The sequence below is a fragment of the Ursus arctos genome, unplaced genomic scaffold (assembly GCF_023065955.2).
Source record: "Ursus arctos isolate Adak ecotype North America unplaced genomic scaffold, UrsArc2.0 scaffold_1, whole genome shotgun sequence".
Classification (NCBI taxonomy): Eukaryota; Metazoa; Chordata; class Mammalia; order Carnivora; family Ursidae; genus Ursus; species Ursus arctos.
The window spans coordinates 49,083,621-49,100,848 of record NW_026622763.1 but is presented as its reverse complement, the minus strand read 5'-3'; the positions used below and the strand labels follow the sequence as shown (position 1 = coordinate 49,100,848).

Below are 17,228 nucleotides of genomic sequence, written 5' to 3'. Positions count from 1 at the left end.
TGTGTGTGTGTGTGTGTGTGTGTGTGTGTGAACCATTTTGACCAAAGAAAGATAAAATTGGAGGTCAGATGTAATTATGTACATCACCAGCAGATGTGAAGTAAAAATATTTCAGTCTTCATTGGAGTACAGGTATATACTTCTAGGCCACAGAATCCAGCAGGCATCAAACCCCTGCTTAGGTGGGTTACAACGGGTTTCGTGGATATGGTTGGTGTTACGTACTCTTGCTGTTCTAAGGCTAGGCTAGTCAGGTTATCCTGAGCTATGTGAGCCTCGGTTTAAAATTGTCAGTCATATGTGTCTGTATCCCCTCTCCTCTTTCCCATTTTCTTTGTTGTGGATCCTGCTTCATCAGGTTACCTGTGTTCTAATTCATCCTTCACCATTGAATGGAGTAAGGTGAAAGGGAAGGGAAATTTTTTTTTTTAAGATTTGATTTATTTATTTGAGAGAGAGAAAGTGGAGAGTGAGAGAGAGCATGAGATGGGGGAAGAGTCAGACTCCCTGCTGAGCAGGGAGCAGAAGCTGAAGGCAGACAGTTAACCGACTGAGCCACCCAGGCACCCTGGAAGGGAGCGAGGAAAGGAAATCGATTTTTATTAAGCTCTCAAAGTCAGATTCTCTCTTCAAGTGTTAACTCAGACAGATGGTTACTTCAGTTAATCTCCAAAACTGTATAAAGAGGTTTTATTTTCATCTCTCATATAAGGAACCCCACTGATACAATAGCTCTTAAGTCCTCCATGTTCCTGGGGCTCTTGTGCTGGGCAGTTCTAAAGACAGGAGGGGAGAGCACAGTGCACATAGTGAGCCCCCTCTCTGGTCCTTGTAGAGAAGGCTACCGAGGAGTTGGAGGAAGATCTGGAGCCAGCTGGGCCCCCTTAAGAGGGTGCTGATTACTGTGTAGGCCAGAGACGTAGCCCAGCTGTGCCAGATTAGCATTGACTCTGGACCAATAGTTCTCACATTTGAGCATGATCAGAATCCTCTAGAGAGCTTGTGGAATGTGTATTGTTGGGCCCCACCTGAGGGGTTTCTGATTTAATATCCCTGAGGTGGCTTAAAAATGTGCATTTCCAGTAAGTTCCCAACTGATGCTGATGTTGCTGGTTAAGGAACCACATTTGAAGAGTCCTGCTCCAGGCCCTACGCAACTGTGGGCCATGGACCAGTAGCACTGGTATCTTACGGGAGTTGGTGAGAAATGCAAGACTGTCAGGCCTCACCCAGACCCTTTGCATCAGATTCCCTAGGTGATTTGTATTACGTTCAAGTTTGGAAAGTTCTGCTTTAGAGGGCTGAAGAAATGGGCAGATTTTGAGTGAGACTTTGGAATATGGTTTCTTATTTTATAGCCATGCCGTGTCTGTGCTTACATATTGGACGTCAGAGAATCAGGATCACAGAATGTTAGTCTGAGAGGGAATTTAGAGATCATCTATACCTTGGAGAAATCATAATATAGGCTAAGGTAGAATTCAGAAGACTCCAGAATTACTTGAGAAGCTTTTAACGGTAACACTTGTGTTGCATCCTCGACCAATTTAAATCTGAATTTCTGTGACTGGGCATCCATAGTTGTGAATAGCTCCCAGGTGATTCTGATAATCACAGCTTTCAATTCCCTTGTCTGGCAAGTAGCAGAACCAAAGTCCAGAAGAAAGCCTTCCTACGAGGGCGGGGTGGAAATCCTATCTAATGTATGATCTGGACACATTAGGATCTATGGTAATGACAAGTCTTGACATAATAATAGGGTCTTATGGGTCTTTTGAACTCTTTCAAATTGCTTTGTGTTGATGGGGTTTTTTTTAAAGATTTTATTTATTTATTTGACAGAGAGAGTGAGAGAGCACAAGTAGGGGGAATAGCAGAGGGAGAGGGAGAAGCAGGCTCCCCGCTGAGCAGGGAGCCCAGTGCGGGGCTCGGATCCCAGGGTCCTGGGATCATGACTTGAGCCGAAGGCAGGCACTTAACCATCTGAGCCACCCTGCGTTGATAGTTTTTGAGGTCATGCAGTGGACTAGACCCCTGCCTTCCAAACCCGCCAGGGCAAGGCAGGAGCTAGGTAATGCCCGGGGAATACGTGAGTGGCACAGGAGTAGGCTGGAGGGGCTGTACCACTCTGGTGGGGCGGCACGGGAGACATGGTATAAATGAGGTGAGTAGCCAGGTGGCATGTAGCCTAGCGGTGCTGGGACGTTGCCCGGGCCCTGATGTCCCCGGGCAGGGCCACAGCTCAGTTGATGGGTATATCCTCGGTTGGCGGTCTCATTTCCTCCTCAGACCCTAACCGCTGTTCTCATGTGCTTTCCAGTGCCCAACCGCTGTAAAAATGTCTGCAGTCATCTCTGCCTCCTGAGACCGGGAGGATACAGCTGTGCCTGCCCCCAAGGCTCCTCCTTCATTTCAGGGAGCAGCACTGATTGTAACGCAGGTAAGGGGCCCCGCCTGGGCAGCCCCGGGGGCCTGGGGACAATCATCTACCTTCTACAGTAGGCTCCCTCCCAGCGTTTCATCTTTTGCGGGAGCCTGAAAAATCCCTGTGTGCTGGGTCCTTTGCAGGATAGAGTGCGGGCGGCTGGAAGGAGGGATGAGAGATCAGAAGTAGGAACAGAGCTGAGTGGGGCTGAGGGAGCCAAACAGAACTGGTGTTCCGATGATTGCTGAGAATTATTTGCTAGGATCTGTGTAGATCCCAGTGCCCCCAAATCTACTGTTGTGTTGTTTTGTAAAGATAGTGGAAGAGTGGGTTTTCTGTAAGGCCTCTGCCTCCTTTCTCTACCCCATACTGGAAGTCTGTTGCTCCCGAATCCATTCAGTCTTAACTGGAGTGCCTCAAGTGGGGAACTAGGTTCCTGAAGTGGGGGGCCTTATCCAGTACAGATGGGAGGGCCAGGGGAGGGTCACTGTTTTCCTCACATGCTCATTTCAAAGTTTTGTCAAGTGAAAAAGGGCCGCATTTTAAAAGGTACCTTACATTGTTGGGAGATGGAGGCCAGAATTAGGAAGCCGTGGTTTACTTCTCATCCCAAATGCTGTGGATGGTCTGTGCCTGGCAAGACCTTTCTTCAGTGGCTCTTAAATTAAGGAATGTATAAACCATGGGTATCCACTAGTGACCCTAACCAATTTTTAATATGCAAATTACAAAAATCATCCTGCAGTTCACTAATGGCCCATTTTGTGGCTCATGTCCTTGTTTTTATGTTTTAGTGACCCATTTTATGGTTCCCTTCCCTCAGTTTTAGCTGATGGGGATGTGCTTAACCGCCGTTGGCCACCAGGGGGAGCAAGTGGTTAAACAAGGCACCACCTTTTGAGTTTTCCCAACCAGGCTGAAAAGTTGGCAGGTTTAGAGAATGAAACTCAGGGAGAGAAAACTGCTTCCCCCTCTTCCCTTCCCGTATCCCCACTCTGATCCCAAGGCTCCTGGAGAAATATTGGCAAGATTACAATATTTAGCAATATTTTGAACCAAACAAAGATTTCAGGCTTTTGACATTTGTTCTATGCTGTAGATGGATGGTTCTGACATTTACTGCAGTTTCACACTCAGGAGTAGTGTTGTCCAAGTTGTCACCTTGTCTACGACTTTCCTCATTTACATTTTTTGCCAAGTGCATTATAGTAAGATTCTTGTTTAAAAGAGCCTAACCAAAGCAAGCATGCTAATGGTGGTAGTTATTCCATATGAGGTCTTGGTTTGGTATATTAGTTAATTTGATGAGTATTTGAGTGCCTACATTGTGCTAGGCACTAAGTGCTGGAGATAACCAGAAGTGAACAAAACAGATCCTTTGCTCTTGTTGAGTTTATATTCTAATAGGACTGTAAACAGAGACCCTCCCCCCAAATATATAATGTCAGGTGGTAAAAGCAAAAGGAGAAAACTAAGTCAGGGTAAGAGAGATGAGGGTGGGGTGGGAGTTGGGTTGCCTTAGACAGAATTCCAGGAAGGCCTCTCTGATGAAGTGAACTTTGAGTAGAGATTCAGATTGAGGGACTGAGCCAGGAGGGCATCTGAGCTCCTTAAATAAGCACACATGTGATAAATACTCACTGAGCTTCCTCTGCATATGAGACATGGGAACACTAACAAACCCCATCAGGCACATGCAGGGAAGAGTGGGGGCTGAGCTGGAACAGGGGCCCAGAGCAAGGGCAGTTTTGGAGGACTTCAGAAAGAGCACACCTCTAACCAGCTGCCCATCAGGCGTCTGTGCATGAGCGTTATGTGTCTGTCAGTTGATCGATGGGTCCCTGATGCTTTGGAGCCTTCAGCTGAAGTTTCGAGGTGTGTCCAGATTAAACTCTGGTGTTTAACTGGGCTTGCAGAGGAGAATTCTGAAAACTTCAGATGAGAACGCGAATGTCCTAAGAGATTCCTTTACCATAGTTTCTTTTAAATGTTAATGTATGTTCTGGAGTGTAGCGTCTCTTCACTGTTTGGGGGGAAATGCTCTAAACTACCTCTTTCCTTCCACCAGATGTATGTTACTTCCCCAAACCTTATTATTGATAAGGAAAGTCATCTGACTTGAGTGGCAGGTGACATTTTGATAGGGAGACTAATTAGCTGCCCCACCGCCATCCGCTTCCCACTCTGACCCTGGGCCTGAAGCAGATTTGCATGGTTTGGGCGCTCTGCTGAGTGTGGCTGACTAACACATGCATGGCTTTCCCTTTCTGCAGCCATCGAAAGTCCTATCAACATGCCCCCCCCATGCAGGTGTATGTACGGAGGAAATTGCTATTTTGATGAGAATGACCTCCCCAAATGCAAGTAAGTCTGAATGTTGAGGTCCAAGCTATAGGCCTTGCCTCTTCTGGGGGAATTTGACACAAAGTAGCCAGAAAAACAAGTACAGGCACCTTGCCAGTTCCCTAATTTTAACATCTTCACCAGCTTGCCCTCCCTAGGGGGAGTCCGAAGAGAACTAAGGCCGTGCTACTCAAACTGTACTGTGCATAAGAATCATCTGGATCAAATGCCCATCTCCTTCACAGGGATTCTGCATTTCCAACACCACCACCCCCTCCCCAGGAGATGCCACAGGATTGTGGGCCAACTCTAACAAGGGGTTAGAGAAGCGACAACCCCATTTTTCTACTCACCTGGTGTTGTTAATGACGCTAGGATTGTGGGAGACCAGCTGTCCGCAGGGCTGCTTCAGCCCAAGCACTTGTGATGAGCAGAGACTAGGCTAAAGATTTGGAAAAACAAGAATTGTTGAGAAAGCTCTAACATGGAGCAAGATAAATGGAGGTCTTTAGAAGTATTTAACGAATACGTGTCAGAGGAAGAAACACCATCATGGCTTCCAGTTTTATTCCTGAAGGAAGAACTCCGTAGAGTAGAGGTGACAGCACTAGGTTTACTTGATGACCCTGTAGGTGTCACGGCCACACCACTGAAAGTGAATTTCGAAGCCAGACTGCTGTTCTTTCTGTTCACCATCCCTTGGCAGAGTAAACAAAAGTCCCGCAGGACACATTGACTGTTCTGCATGTAATTTGCTTGGTCAGACCTCTCTCTACCTGAAGATGTGCTTGTAAAAAGCTGTGGAAGCCCAGGAAGGCCGCAGCTGGTGAGCATTCTTCTTTCGCTTCCAGGTGTCCCAGCGGCTACATGGGAAAATACTGTGAAATAGGGCTTTCCAAAGGCGTCCCTCCAGCAACAAGTAAGTTTTAAGAACAAGAGCAACCTGGAAATGTGGCACAGCTCCGATGCTGAAAGCTGTTTAGATGCTGCTTGACTCAGTCTTTGAAGAATGAGTGGTTCTACCCCCGGCTTCCACGGGGAAGTCTTCCGGTTCCTTTCCCGTTCCACGTGCTGACGTGGTCCCTTCTTCTCCCCTCTTTGCTGGCAGCAGTGGCTGTGCTCCTGACAGTCATCCTGATCATCATCGTTGGAGCTTTGGCAGCGTTGGGATTTTTCCACTACAGGAGAACTGGCTCTCTGTTGCCTTCTCTGCCCAAGCTACCAAGGTCAGTTTCATTATGGCAATATGTGACCTTGTGAATCATTTCGGTGTTTTATTATTTTTTTTTAACTTAAAAAAGCATAGCGTGCAGCTTACTTTTTTCTGCAGAAACAGAAAGTAGTGAACTTAAAGCTATCGTTTCAAATCACATTTCTTTCTTTCCTTTTTTTTTTTTTTAAGACTTTATTTATTTATTTGACAGAGAGACAGCCAGTGAGAGAGGGAACACAAGCAGGGGGAGTGGGAGAGGAAGAAGCAGGCTCCCCGCGGAGGAGCCTGATGTGGGACTCGATCCCAGGACCCTGGGATCAGGCCCTGAGCCGAAGGCAGATGCTTAACAACTGAGCCACCCAGGCGCCCCATCAAATCACATTTCTTAAACAAATGCTTCTTTGAAGCCTGGGGGCAGATCACATTTTATAGTTTAAATGGTTGTGCCCACTGGTGGGCATTCCGGTTGGACTGGAGCACAGTTGGTGGGATGGACCAGGCTTTATTCCTGCTCTTTCTTCAATCTCCAGCATTCGGGAACGTGCTTTACACTTCCATGTAGCTGAGGCAACTTCCTACTGTATTTGGGGAGTAAATTCAGAGTGGGAATCGAGCACTTCATTTAAGGAAGATTTCGCAATATGGAGGAGAGGGTACTATAGCAAAAGGTTGTTTAAAAAATTGTACATTGTTTCAATTACTTCTTTTCAGTTTAAGCAGTCTAGTTAAATCCTCTGAAAATGGAAATGGGGTGACCTTCAGATCGGGAGCGGATGTTAACATGGATATTGGAGTATCTGGTTTTGGCCCCGAGTCTGCTATCGATCGCTCAATGGTGATGGTGAGTGCGGTTGCAAATGATGGTTTGAGGTTGTCATTTTTACTGTTTTATAAAAGAAACACTTTTATAGAGAATAAAATTAACCTAGAAAAAAAAGATGAAACAGTAGGCCTCTCAAAGTAATGTACACACCTATGTGTGTGTACACTTCCTTTACAATTTACAAATCTACAATTTGCTTCCTTTACAAATTAGGAAACATTAAGTTTGCTGCAGAAAGGTCTCTAAAAATATTAGTAATGATTGAATTCTACCGCTGCTCTAAGTCACAGTTGAATCCTAAACAGTATAAAAGTTAGTAGGAATCTTAAACAGTCATATGTTTTTTGGGAGAGAGGAGAAAGAGAGCATGGTGTTGTTTTTATTTGGTGACTCTTCGCACGTGAAAGGGAGGAGTAGGGAAATATGTTTCTTAGTCTCACGTATTTTCCCACCCATGTAAAATATTGATGGAATAAGCAGTGATTTTAGGGTCCGCAGTTGGTTCAAATCACAATTCTGCCACCTTCTAAGGCTGTAATCGTCGGCATGAGGTTATCACTCTGACCCTCACTGTCTCCATCTGTAATGGGTACAGTAACACCTCCTGTGGGGACCAGATGGCTACTTTACGAGTAGACCAGTACAGTCTCTATAATCGTTACTGGAAAATCGTTTTCAGTACTCTGCCTTTCCCCCAAATCTTTCATGTTTGCCCCTGCATTAAAGTACAATATTATCCATTCTTTCCTCTTTCCCATCTCCCTCTTCTCCTCTTTGTTCTTCTCCCACCACCCACTCTTTTCTCTGTTCCTAAGTGAATTGTTTGTATTAAGGAGCCAAAGACAGTGTGGATATAGGGAGAGTGTTTTCTTGATCTGATAATGAGTGCATTTGTTAACTTTGTGTAATGGTTTGTCATATGGAAACCATTGTGTCTTGTGTCTCCTGCCTTTTTTTTTTTTTTTTGTAAGTTCTTTTTGGTTAAATTTGGCATAGTAGCTGGTATTTCTTCAGGTATGAGGGGGGCACCTTCCTTTGTGTGTAAACCAGATATATATTTTTTTCCTTCATCAGAGTGAAAACTTTGCCATGGAGATGGGGAAGCAGCCCATAATATTTGAAAACCCGATGTATGCATCCAGGGACAGTGATGTGAAAGTGGTTCAGCCAGCCCAGGTGAGAAGGCAGTCCTTTCAGGTGCTTCCGTGGTTGGATCTTGTTCTATTGAATAATACCCTCTTAGGGTTCTCCCAGCCAGCCCTTGAATGGAAGGAAACACAGTGTTCCATTCTTCAGCTTGACTGTATGCAGTCACAGGACTGACCCAAGGATATGACACCAACTTGTTGCATAGTTGCTGGGGTTTAGCAACCATTCTTGGGGTGCTGACCAAGAGCCTTTTCATTCTGAGTGGCCAGAGCAAGAATTAGGAGTCCATTCAGGGGCTTGGCAAGCGGTGTCTGGCACACACAGGCTCTCTGTAAATATTTGTGAAATGAACAAGTGAATGATTGTCAGGTCATTATGTAGAGATTTTTGGGACTGGATACACTCTCTGGGTTCTTATTGGTAGCACATGGGTGTTATTTGAGGTGATATCCCCATGGTTTTCTGAAAAGTACAGAAGTCTCCAGAATTGATAGGCAGATCTCTCAAGCTTCCTTTGGTGCAGCCCTATTACTCACTCCTCTTTAAGAGGACCAGGGAGATGACATAGGTGTGTAGATGAAGGAAAAGAACTTTTCATTGGATCTGGGTCAGTAGCTCCCACACCACTTCTCAGGCCTGTCAGCTATTAGCCTGTCCTTTCTTTGTCAGAACAACTAGCCTTTGTGAAATATGGTTTCATTGTTAATACCTAAACTTCTTTTGAAATCATAAGATGTTACCTTTTAAATATGGAAGTGTTTATTTTATGAATAACTTTCCTAAGATCAGAAATAGTTGCATCTTGAGAACATTTTGCCTGATCCTTTGATATCCGGATAGCGAAATCTAATCACACGATAAAATAGATGTGACATCTCATTTGGCATTTTCACCTGAAATAAAATGAGGCCATGTTTACGAACATACCCACTTTTGAGAAGAGATGAAACAGTGAATGTAAAAATACAGGAAAAAGTGAATTTTTTGCCTTGTAATTTGTTAATTATATGTTCATAGTAATTTGGGTTTAAGAGGGAACTTCAGAATCACATGAATGTTACAGAAAAATATCTAGAAGCATATTAATTCCATTATGCCTCTTGTTTCAAACATTCAGCTTCTTATAAGCAGTCCTCTCAGATTATTAATTTTACTCTAAATATCCAGAAATGAGATTCTCAGTTCTCTGATGAGTGTGGGAATAATTCATGCTGTTCCTCTAGGATTTGGTTGCCAATATACAACCAGAGCTGTTTATCTAAAAATATGGTCAAGAGTGGGAATAAGGGAGCACAGAGAACACAATAAAATTGTTATTACTAAGTGAGAGTGTGACCGTGATGTGTGTGTTCGCTTCCCAGGATTAGGGCATGACATAGTGATTGGTGCTCCTGATTTTGGGGGAGATGGGAGTGGTGTTTAGTCCCGGGCCATGGGATTAGTCTCATATAAGAAAAATAGTGCCTGGCCATGTCTGTGGGAAAGCAAGGCAGTAAAGAGAACCAAAGAGTTGATGAGAAACTTCACAGCCAAGACTCTTTCAGAACTGGATAATGTCCTTTAATATGCACACAGGTGACGGTATCTGGAAACGTGGATAACCAGAACTATGGAAGTCCCGTAAACCCTTCTGAAATAGCTCCGGACACAAAGCCAACTTCCCCCAGTGCTGATGGAACTCAGGTAACAGTGGCTGCCTACTGAAATGATGTGGGATTTGCAAAGGGCATAGGAATTGCTGGGTTTACTAATGCTAAGGGAAACTAGGGAGACCATGCTAGGCTCACGGACCCAAGATACGTAGGCAGTTAATAAAGATACTTTTTAAAAAATAATAAATTGAAAAACTTTCCAAGCCACATTTCTCACTTTGATTGAGATAGGAATGATATTCCTTGTGATATGGGAGACCATACAGAAAGGAAGGGCAACAGACTTCTGGATCTAGGCTCTTCCATCCAGGAGGTGCTTGATTTTAGAGAATGACTTAGTAAGAAGAAAGAGCTCACTCTATCAAGGATACATGCAGAAGACCCGTTCCTTTTTTAAGTAATGCAATTTTTCTATAGCGTACATCTTCGTTCCCTGAATAATGTCCTGTGTTCCTAGCTTTACTGCTATTACCTGTATTCACCACGAGATGGCACTAATTTGTACTCTCTTCGTCTATCCATCTATCCACCCACCCAACCAACGTTTTTGCCCTTAGTGTGCCAGGCACAGTGTTTAGCACTGGAGAGTAAAAGAAAAAAGACCACTAATGGAATTTCTCTGTCATGCTTTCAGGCACTTTGAAATTTTTAGGCTATTTGGTCTACAGAGAGAAATTCAATAAATAAATATGATATAAAATTCTGTGTTAACGTATAATCTGTCGCTAGTTTTAATGGATACATACGAAAGCTAAATAAGATCTAGCCGTCTGATTCTGGCAGACTGTTTAACCTCTGGGTTCTAGAGTCTTAATGTTGCTCTTGGGGGCACTGTTGGCATATGAAGTGAGATAGTGCTTTGTGGTACAAAACTTTGTGTATTGTAGGACATTTTCGTATTCGTGGCCCCTGTCCACCAAGTGTCAGTAGTGTCTCCCCCAGTGCATTGTGGCCCCAGAAATGATCCTCCACTCTGCCTCTCTGCACATTCCCGATAGAGAACACAAGGATCTGAATGTCTCACTTCTAAGGTTTTATGACTTCTTCTGTAAAGTAATGTAAAAAAACAAATCCAAGGGTAGTTAGAAATCTGACCATTTACACAAATTTCTCAGATTGCATAATCTATATGCATAATTTGTATCTGCAGAGTTAACTTGGAAGTCATGTTGGATTTTCAGCACCTCAGATACTGGTTCCCGTTCAGCTTGTTTGGATCAAAATAAAAGTTGAACTAAATTCATGCTAACGAGGGGCACCTGGGTGGCTAAGTCGGTTAAGCCTCCGACTCTTGTTTTTGGCTCAGGTCATGATCTCAGGGTCTTGAGATCAAGCCCCGTGTTGGACTCCAGCGTCAGGCTCCGTGCTGGGCATGGAGCCTGCTTAAGATCCTCTCTCTCCCTCTCCCCTCCTCCCTTCACCCCCACACTCACTCTCTCTCTAAAAAAAAAAAAAAAAATGATGCTAATGAGCCCATTAAACTGTCTACCTTTTTATGTTTCATGTATTAATTCCTTCTTCTCCTGAGACACACACACACACACACACACACACACACACACCAGACACCTACAAATGTTGTATTAGAAAGGAATTTTCAGTTTCATATTTTTCAAGGAACTGAATTTTTTTCTTTTTTCTTTTTTTTTTTTTTAAGATTTTATTTATTTATTTGACAGAGATAGAGACAGCCAGCGAGAGAGAGAACACAAGCAGGGGGAGTGGGAGAGGAAGAAGCAGGCTCATAGCGGAGGAGCCTGATGTGGGGCTCGATCCCAGAATGCTGGGATCACGCCCTGAGCCGAAGGCAGACGCTTAACCGCTGTGCCACCCAGGCGCCCCTGAATTTTTTTCTTTAGGTTACATTTGAAAGTGGATTTTGGAGATTAATTTTCCGCAGACACCAAAATACTTGAGTGTCACAATGTCGTGTGACTCCCTAAATCTGACTGAACCCCAAGGCAGTGCCAGATTTACTTTATATTCTCCACTTACTTACTTATTTTTTTTCAGTCCATTTCAAGTCTAGCGATCGTCTTCACTAGACAGAGTCTCTCCCCGCCTGCGCAGGAAGGGGAATGTGGTGGGGCTGCTGCAGCCTCTGACCTGCGCATCTGTCATCAGAAACACAATGATCACTGGAAGACTTTTCAAGTGAGCGTAGATCTTCACCCGTCACAGTCGCTTTCTTTCTCATCTTCATCTTTGCCGTATGTTGGCTCTTCCTCTTGCTTTTTTTTTCTTTTATCGGTTGAGGCTGAGACCGTCTGAGTCTGTTCTGCGTGGTGTATCTAGCGATCTCCCTGTATCTGTTGTCTCCTGGGCGCTGAGAAAGCAGCCAGTGTGGCTTAAAGCCGTAGAGGCACGTGGTTACGGTCTCTCTAGGTTAACGTTAATGTGCCAAAGAGGCTCACAAATCTTTCGTCGGTAGATAGGCTCAAAGGACTCAATTCTAGGAACATGAATTCCTGTGACTCAGTTCCATCCTTTTCCAACAGTCAGGTTGAGATGCACCGGACTTCCCAAGGAGATAGAAATGAAAATCACCGCAGCTGCTCTTCTAAGTAATTGCTTCACTCCAAGTAGCCCATTCCGGAAGCGGAAGCGTCCCGAGGCCAGGCTCTTGACCTGAGTGTGTTCATCTTTCTCTTGGTGGTGGTCATGTCCGGAGCAGGTGCTCACTTACGTGTGGATTACAGTGAATGGTCTTCTGTGGTCATGTGCCCCCCACTCCTTCACGTATTGGCCCCCTGCTTTCACAGAGCAAGAGATACCCCTAAACGTGCGGGCTGCCTTAACTACCTGCTGGGGTAGGATGGCTGTTCTCTTGCTTTCTCTTTCCTTGCCTCCTTCCATCCGGCAGCCCGTACTGTGTCCAGTGCTGGCACTGTGCGCAGCTTTTCAGCAAGACCCGGGCGACCCACCATCGTCTACGGTGATTTCTCTTTGGGTTCTTCAGTCTATGGGCCTCAGAGTCCTGTAATCGTTGCCTACTCTTCCACCCACAATTCAGTTATATGAGCTTGCTGTGACTCTGTTTCCTCATCCGTAACGTAAGAGCACCTGCCTCACAGAGCTGCCAGAAAGAGAAATTGGGAAACTTGTAGATACCCGGTAAACTCTTAATAAATGGTAATTTTTGTTATCACCATGGCTATTTTGATTACAGGAGGAAATGGTGAAGGGAGAAGGGATATGCTTGCATTGACCAAGGATCAAGACACCATTTTAGGAAATGGGAGTTACAATCTGGCTTTTTCCTTACATTTTTGGCAGCCCACGAAGAAATCTCTTGCCTTTGTCAGAGCTTCTCGATTCTAGAGGCACAGGTTCTGTCAACTATACATGTCAAGTCAAGGAAATGTTATAAAATTTATTAGATGAAAAGAGCCCAGAGACTTTTCAGTTTCAGTTTGGGAACCATCTGAGGAGGAACAGAACAATTTACCCAAGGGGCAGGTCACACGGTCCCAGGTCCAAATTTGCTTTGTCCTTTACTAAGAAGACATTTTAAAACTTCTGTGAGGGGAACAAATTCACGGAAAAAAAAAAAAATTCCATTACTGAAGGTTGTCTGTTTTCCCCTTTCTCATTTAGGCAACAAAATGGAATATCTTCAAACGAAAACTGAAACCAACCACCAACTTTGAAAATCCAATCTACGCAGAGGTAATTGTTGACCATTTGTCTTAGCACAAGCATTCGGCATTCTTCCTTAACAATCACTTGCTTGGCTGCATGGGATGTACGCTCAGATTATTCTGAGCAAATTGGCAAAGATTGGTTTTCTTCACACGAAACTCTTTCTAGTCCTGCTGGGGGAATAAATGGCTGATACGTGTTCCATTGTGGTCTTAGATGGAGAATGAGCAGGACAGCCCGGCTGTGGCTCCGCCTCCAGCGCCGTCCGTCCCGGCTAAAAGCTCCCCGAGAGGCCCGGTGCCGACCTACACTGCAACAGAAGACACTTTCACAGACACCGCGAACCTGGTGAGGGAAGACTCGGAGGTATAGCTATGCCAGCTATGGAGGGAATAATTAGAAACCCACTTTTGCACAGATATTTTTTACAAACAGATGAAGAGAAAGTTAACATTCAGTACTTTATTAAAAAATATATATATTTTTTCCCGGTTCGCCTATAGTTGGAAGTGTCCATGGAAACTCTGCCTTGTGTCTTTTTTTTTTTTTTTTTTTTTACTTATGCCATCTCCTATTTTTACAGATAATTATCACAATGTACTATATGTATATCTTTGCACTGAAGCTATCTGAAGGTAATTCTATAAATATACTGTACATTTGTAAATTTTGGAAAGATTATCACATCATTAAATTTGCTGATAAAAGTATCTGCTGAATTGGTTGGTGATCATTACAGTAAATATCCAACAAGGAAAGGAATTGACTTGGGGCCTTTAGCCGCGTCTAAAGAGGCGGTACCACTCCTAGTCCCTGTAGGATTATCCGGGAAGGAAATCCAGGCCCCACTCTTGGGTCCAGTTTTTATACCTCTGCACTTAATTCACGTTCACCATCACCTGTAACCTGATCAGTAGGCCTGTTAATAGAGGGTGCCGTGTGTTGTACGGACACCTGGATCTGACTGTAGCCGCCTCAGAAAATGCAGAAAACCAATTCAGTGTCACCCTTCTGCGTGTTTGTGTTGCCAGAACGCTTTCACGCGCGTTACCTCACTAGCTGCCAAGTCAACATTTGTATTTGCGACATCTGGGAGAAAGTCGCGTGTCATAAGCCCCAGTGTCCTGCAAAGAGTTTGTTATCTAATCGAATGAACTCTTTGGCCTGATTTCCGTCCTTCCTGGCCTCTCAGGCGGTTACCTGCCCTGGACACTGGAGCTCGACCACTGAATTACTAAAACCAAATCTGTGTCTTCATCAAGTTTGGTGCAAGCAAATACCAGTTAAGCAAAGCCTCAGCTGGGTTTTCGTTTCTGTGTGTGAAAATATCATTATAATGACTATTTATTTCCTCAGTTGAACATGAATAGAAAGGGAAATCGTTCTTCTTGAGCCTTTTTTTAAGGTCCTTTTGGCTAACTCGTACATTTGTATTGGAGTGTCCTGTAGAGCCTAGATTTTTCTTTTGAATAGTGGGTGTAGTCTCCACGATGGGAACCATGGCAGGAATAAACAGTTTGCATACTACGTAGCATTTCTGGCTCTCTGTGCTAATATTGCACATTTTTAAAACCATGAATGGATGGACGGACGGGTGGGTGGATGGATGGATGGGATATGTACTACTGATTGTTTTATTACTGAGTTCGCAAAAATATTTGTGGCTCATATTTTGGGAGCTGATTATAATTTTTTTTGAAATGTACTTTGATTAGAAAAGCAAATGGAAATGATGCTGCTGAGAAATTTCTAATAAATGTGTATTTTATCAGACTTCTCCGGTGTGCTTCTTAAGACCAGCTCATGGGTCAGTTGTATTTGTCGCGCGGAGAGCTTGGGGCTTTGAGTGCTAGGCCGCCTGAGAGCTAGGGGTGCCTCAGGTTCAGGGGGAGGGGGAGGAACTCACAGCACACCCAGCCCTGACCAGCTTGGTGGGGGTAATTAATCCCAGAGAGGAGTCCTCGCCTTAGGTTCCCACCTGCACTCTGGGTGAGCAGCCCCCTTCATTGCCTTTCAAAGTCAATTTCCACCTCCTCTTTTCCTTCCTTATATTCTGGGCCCTGAGCCAGGTGCCCTTCTCAGATCTAATTGTGTTCCAGAGCTCCGTGAAAGTACCCACTGCTGAGGGATCTCAGAGCTCCTCGTGCGGAGCCGGACGGAAGAGCGGTGAGGATGGTCGCAGCTGGAGAGGGTTTTGTTCCGAATCGGAATTCAAGCTTCAGTGGGGTGTGTTTGGATGCATTAACTCGGGGACGGCAGCATCAGCCAACAGAAGGTGTGAATGCAAGCGTGAAAGGAAGCCAAGAGAACCTGCGCTTGGAAACGCCTGTAATTTCTGGCCCTGGTATTTGTCTTGGGCCTTGTGCTCACTATGAAGTGGGTCTTGAGAATCTCTTTCATGAGGATTCATTTTCTGCTCCGCTTCATTTCTGGGTGTACCCCAGAAAGGAATCAGAGATCCTACTAGTGCCTTCGGGAAGTCAGCGTGCTCTGGCCCTCCTGTCGCCCCTCCTGCTAGGCTCTCCTGGTGCCTGGTTCTAACCCTGCCTCCCTCTCTCCAGCCTGGGCAGCTGTTTGGAAGTTCTGCCGGTGTGGGAGAACCCCGGGGGCAGGACACTGTTTGCAGGGTTGAAGTCGATGTCACTCATCATTTCGTCACAGGAAGCAGGGGCCGTTTTACTAGCAGGCATGCCGTCTACGGTACGAGATCACAACCATGGCTGGTGTAGCCACAGAAAGCTGTCAGATCATACCGGTCACCTGTTTTTAGGGTTTTCCAGTAAGTTTTTTACTATTTGCTCACTCCTCACTCACTCGCTCACTCACCCTTTGTTCTGTCAGCACTCGGTTGCAGACAAAGGGATGCAGACACCATGGGTTTCAGGAAAATATATGAGAGGAGGACTTTAAATTGAGATCTCCAGCCATTAAGTTGTTTTTTCTCTGAAATGGAGAAAGGCCATGATTTGATTTTTGAGGTGGAGTATCTCAGGGTGGCTCAAAGACCTTGGAGAACTAGGTAGGCTCTGGGGTGAGGGAGGGTTCTGCGCAAGCCGGTTGGAGATGCACAAGCTTTCCCAGGTGTCCTGGAAAGAGCCCGGGCCTGCAGCCTGGAGCCCTGGGCTGCCCTTGACCAGTCATCCCGCTTTCCCCCTGTACTCCTGGTGGTCACAAGCCATACGTCCTGATGGGGTACTATGTAGCCGTGTGTTTCCTTTCAGAAAGCTCCCTTAAGAGCATAAAGCATAAAATTGCTTTCTTCACATCTGCGATTTGCTTTGAAATAAACCAGCGTGGGTGCTGGGGAGAGAGTGAGGAACAGAATGGAGATGCAGAAAGACTGGCGATGAGACAGTACTTGTTGAAGCTAGGCATTGGGTCCATGAGGTTTATCATACTATCCTCTCTGTTCCTGTGTATGTCTCAAACTTTCCCGAATGAGCTAGGAACTCAGCTCCTTCAGTTGTACTTGCTGTCCTCTCCAAATAATACACGTTCATGAACTGTCACCATAGCACCCAGTGTTTAGGCAGCAGGGGTGGGAATACTAGCAGCTTGTGGAACATTAATGTGGCAGGTTCGGTTCGGAGTACTTCATGTGTTTTATCTCATCTCACCCTCCTAACAATCCTATGAGGAAGACACTGTTATGCCCATTTTTCAGATGAGGCACAGAGTGGTTGAACACCTTTCCCAAAGTCACACAGCTGATAAGTGGCAGGGCTAGAATCCAAACCCTGCTCTGTCTCTAGAGCTGTGGCCACTTCGCCCAGGTGTCTGTGTTCATGTTGTGTCCATGATATTCTGGAGTTAGTGATAAGAAAGCAAACAGGTCTCTAGAAACTACTGGCTGTCATCAAGTCCCACTTAGATAACAGCATTGCCAGTCACTGAGTGCTGTCCCCGCTTATGCAGACCAGAGACAGGGGGCACATCTTTCTGGTTCTTTAATAACTAGCGTCCCCTAGTGGTAGTCATTTG

The 17,228-nt window shown here is 45.0% G+C and overlaps 1 protein-coding gene across 1 annotated transcript in view; it reads left to right on the top strand.

Moving 5' to 3' along the window:
* The window catches only part of LRP2 (LDL receptor related protein 2), a 193,719-nt gene extending 179,918 nt beyond the window's left edge, over positions 1-13,801 (top strand). The window contains exons 71-79 of the mRNA XM_057318411.1: positions 2,321-2,440; positions 4,699-4,789; positions 5,620-5,687; positions 5,877-5,994; positions 6,693-6,822; positions 7,879-7,980; positions 9,529-9,636; positions 13,203-13,274; positions 13,464-13,801. Coding sequence (XP_057174394.1) covers positions 2,321-2,440; positions 4,699-4,789; positions 5,620-5,687; positions 5,877-5,994; positions 6,693-6,822; positions 7,879-7,980; positions 9,529-9,636; positions 13,203-13,274; positions 13,464-13,619 — 965 coding nt within the window. The 3' untranslated portion in view covers positions 13,620-13,801. The remainder of the gene's footprint in view (positions 1-2,320; positions 2,441-4,698; positions 4,790-5,619; positions 5,688-5,876; positions 5,995-6,692; positions 6,823-7,878; positions 7,981-9,528; positions 9,637-13,202; positions 13,275-13,463) is intronic.
* Positions 13,802-17,228: the final 3,427 nt, after the last annotated feature.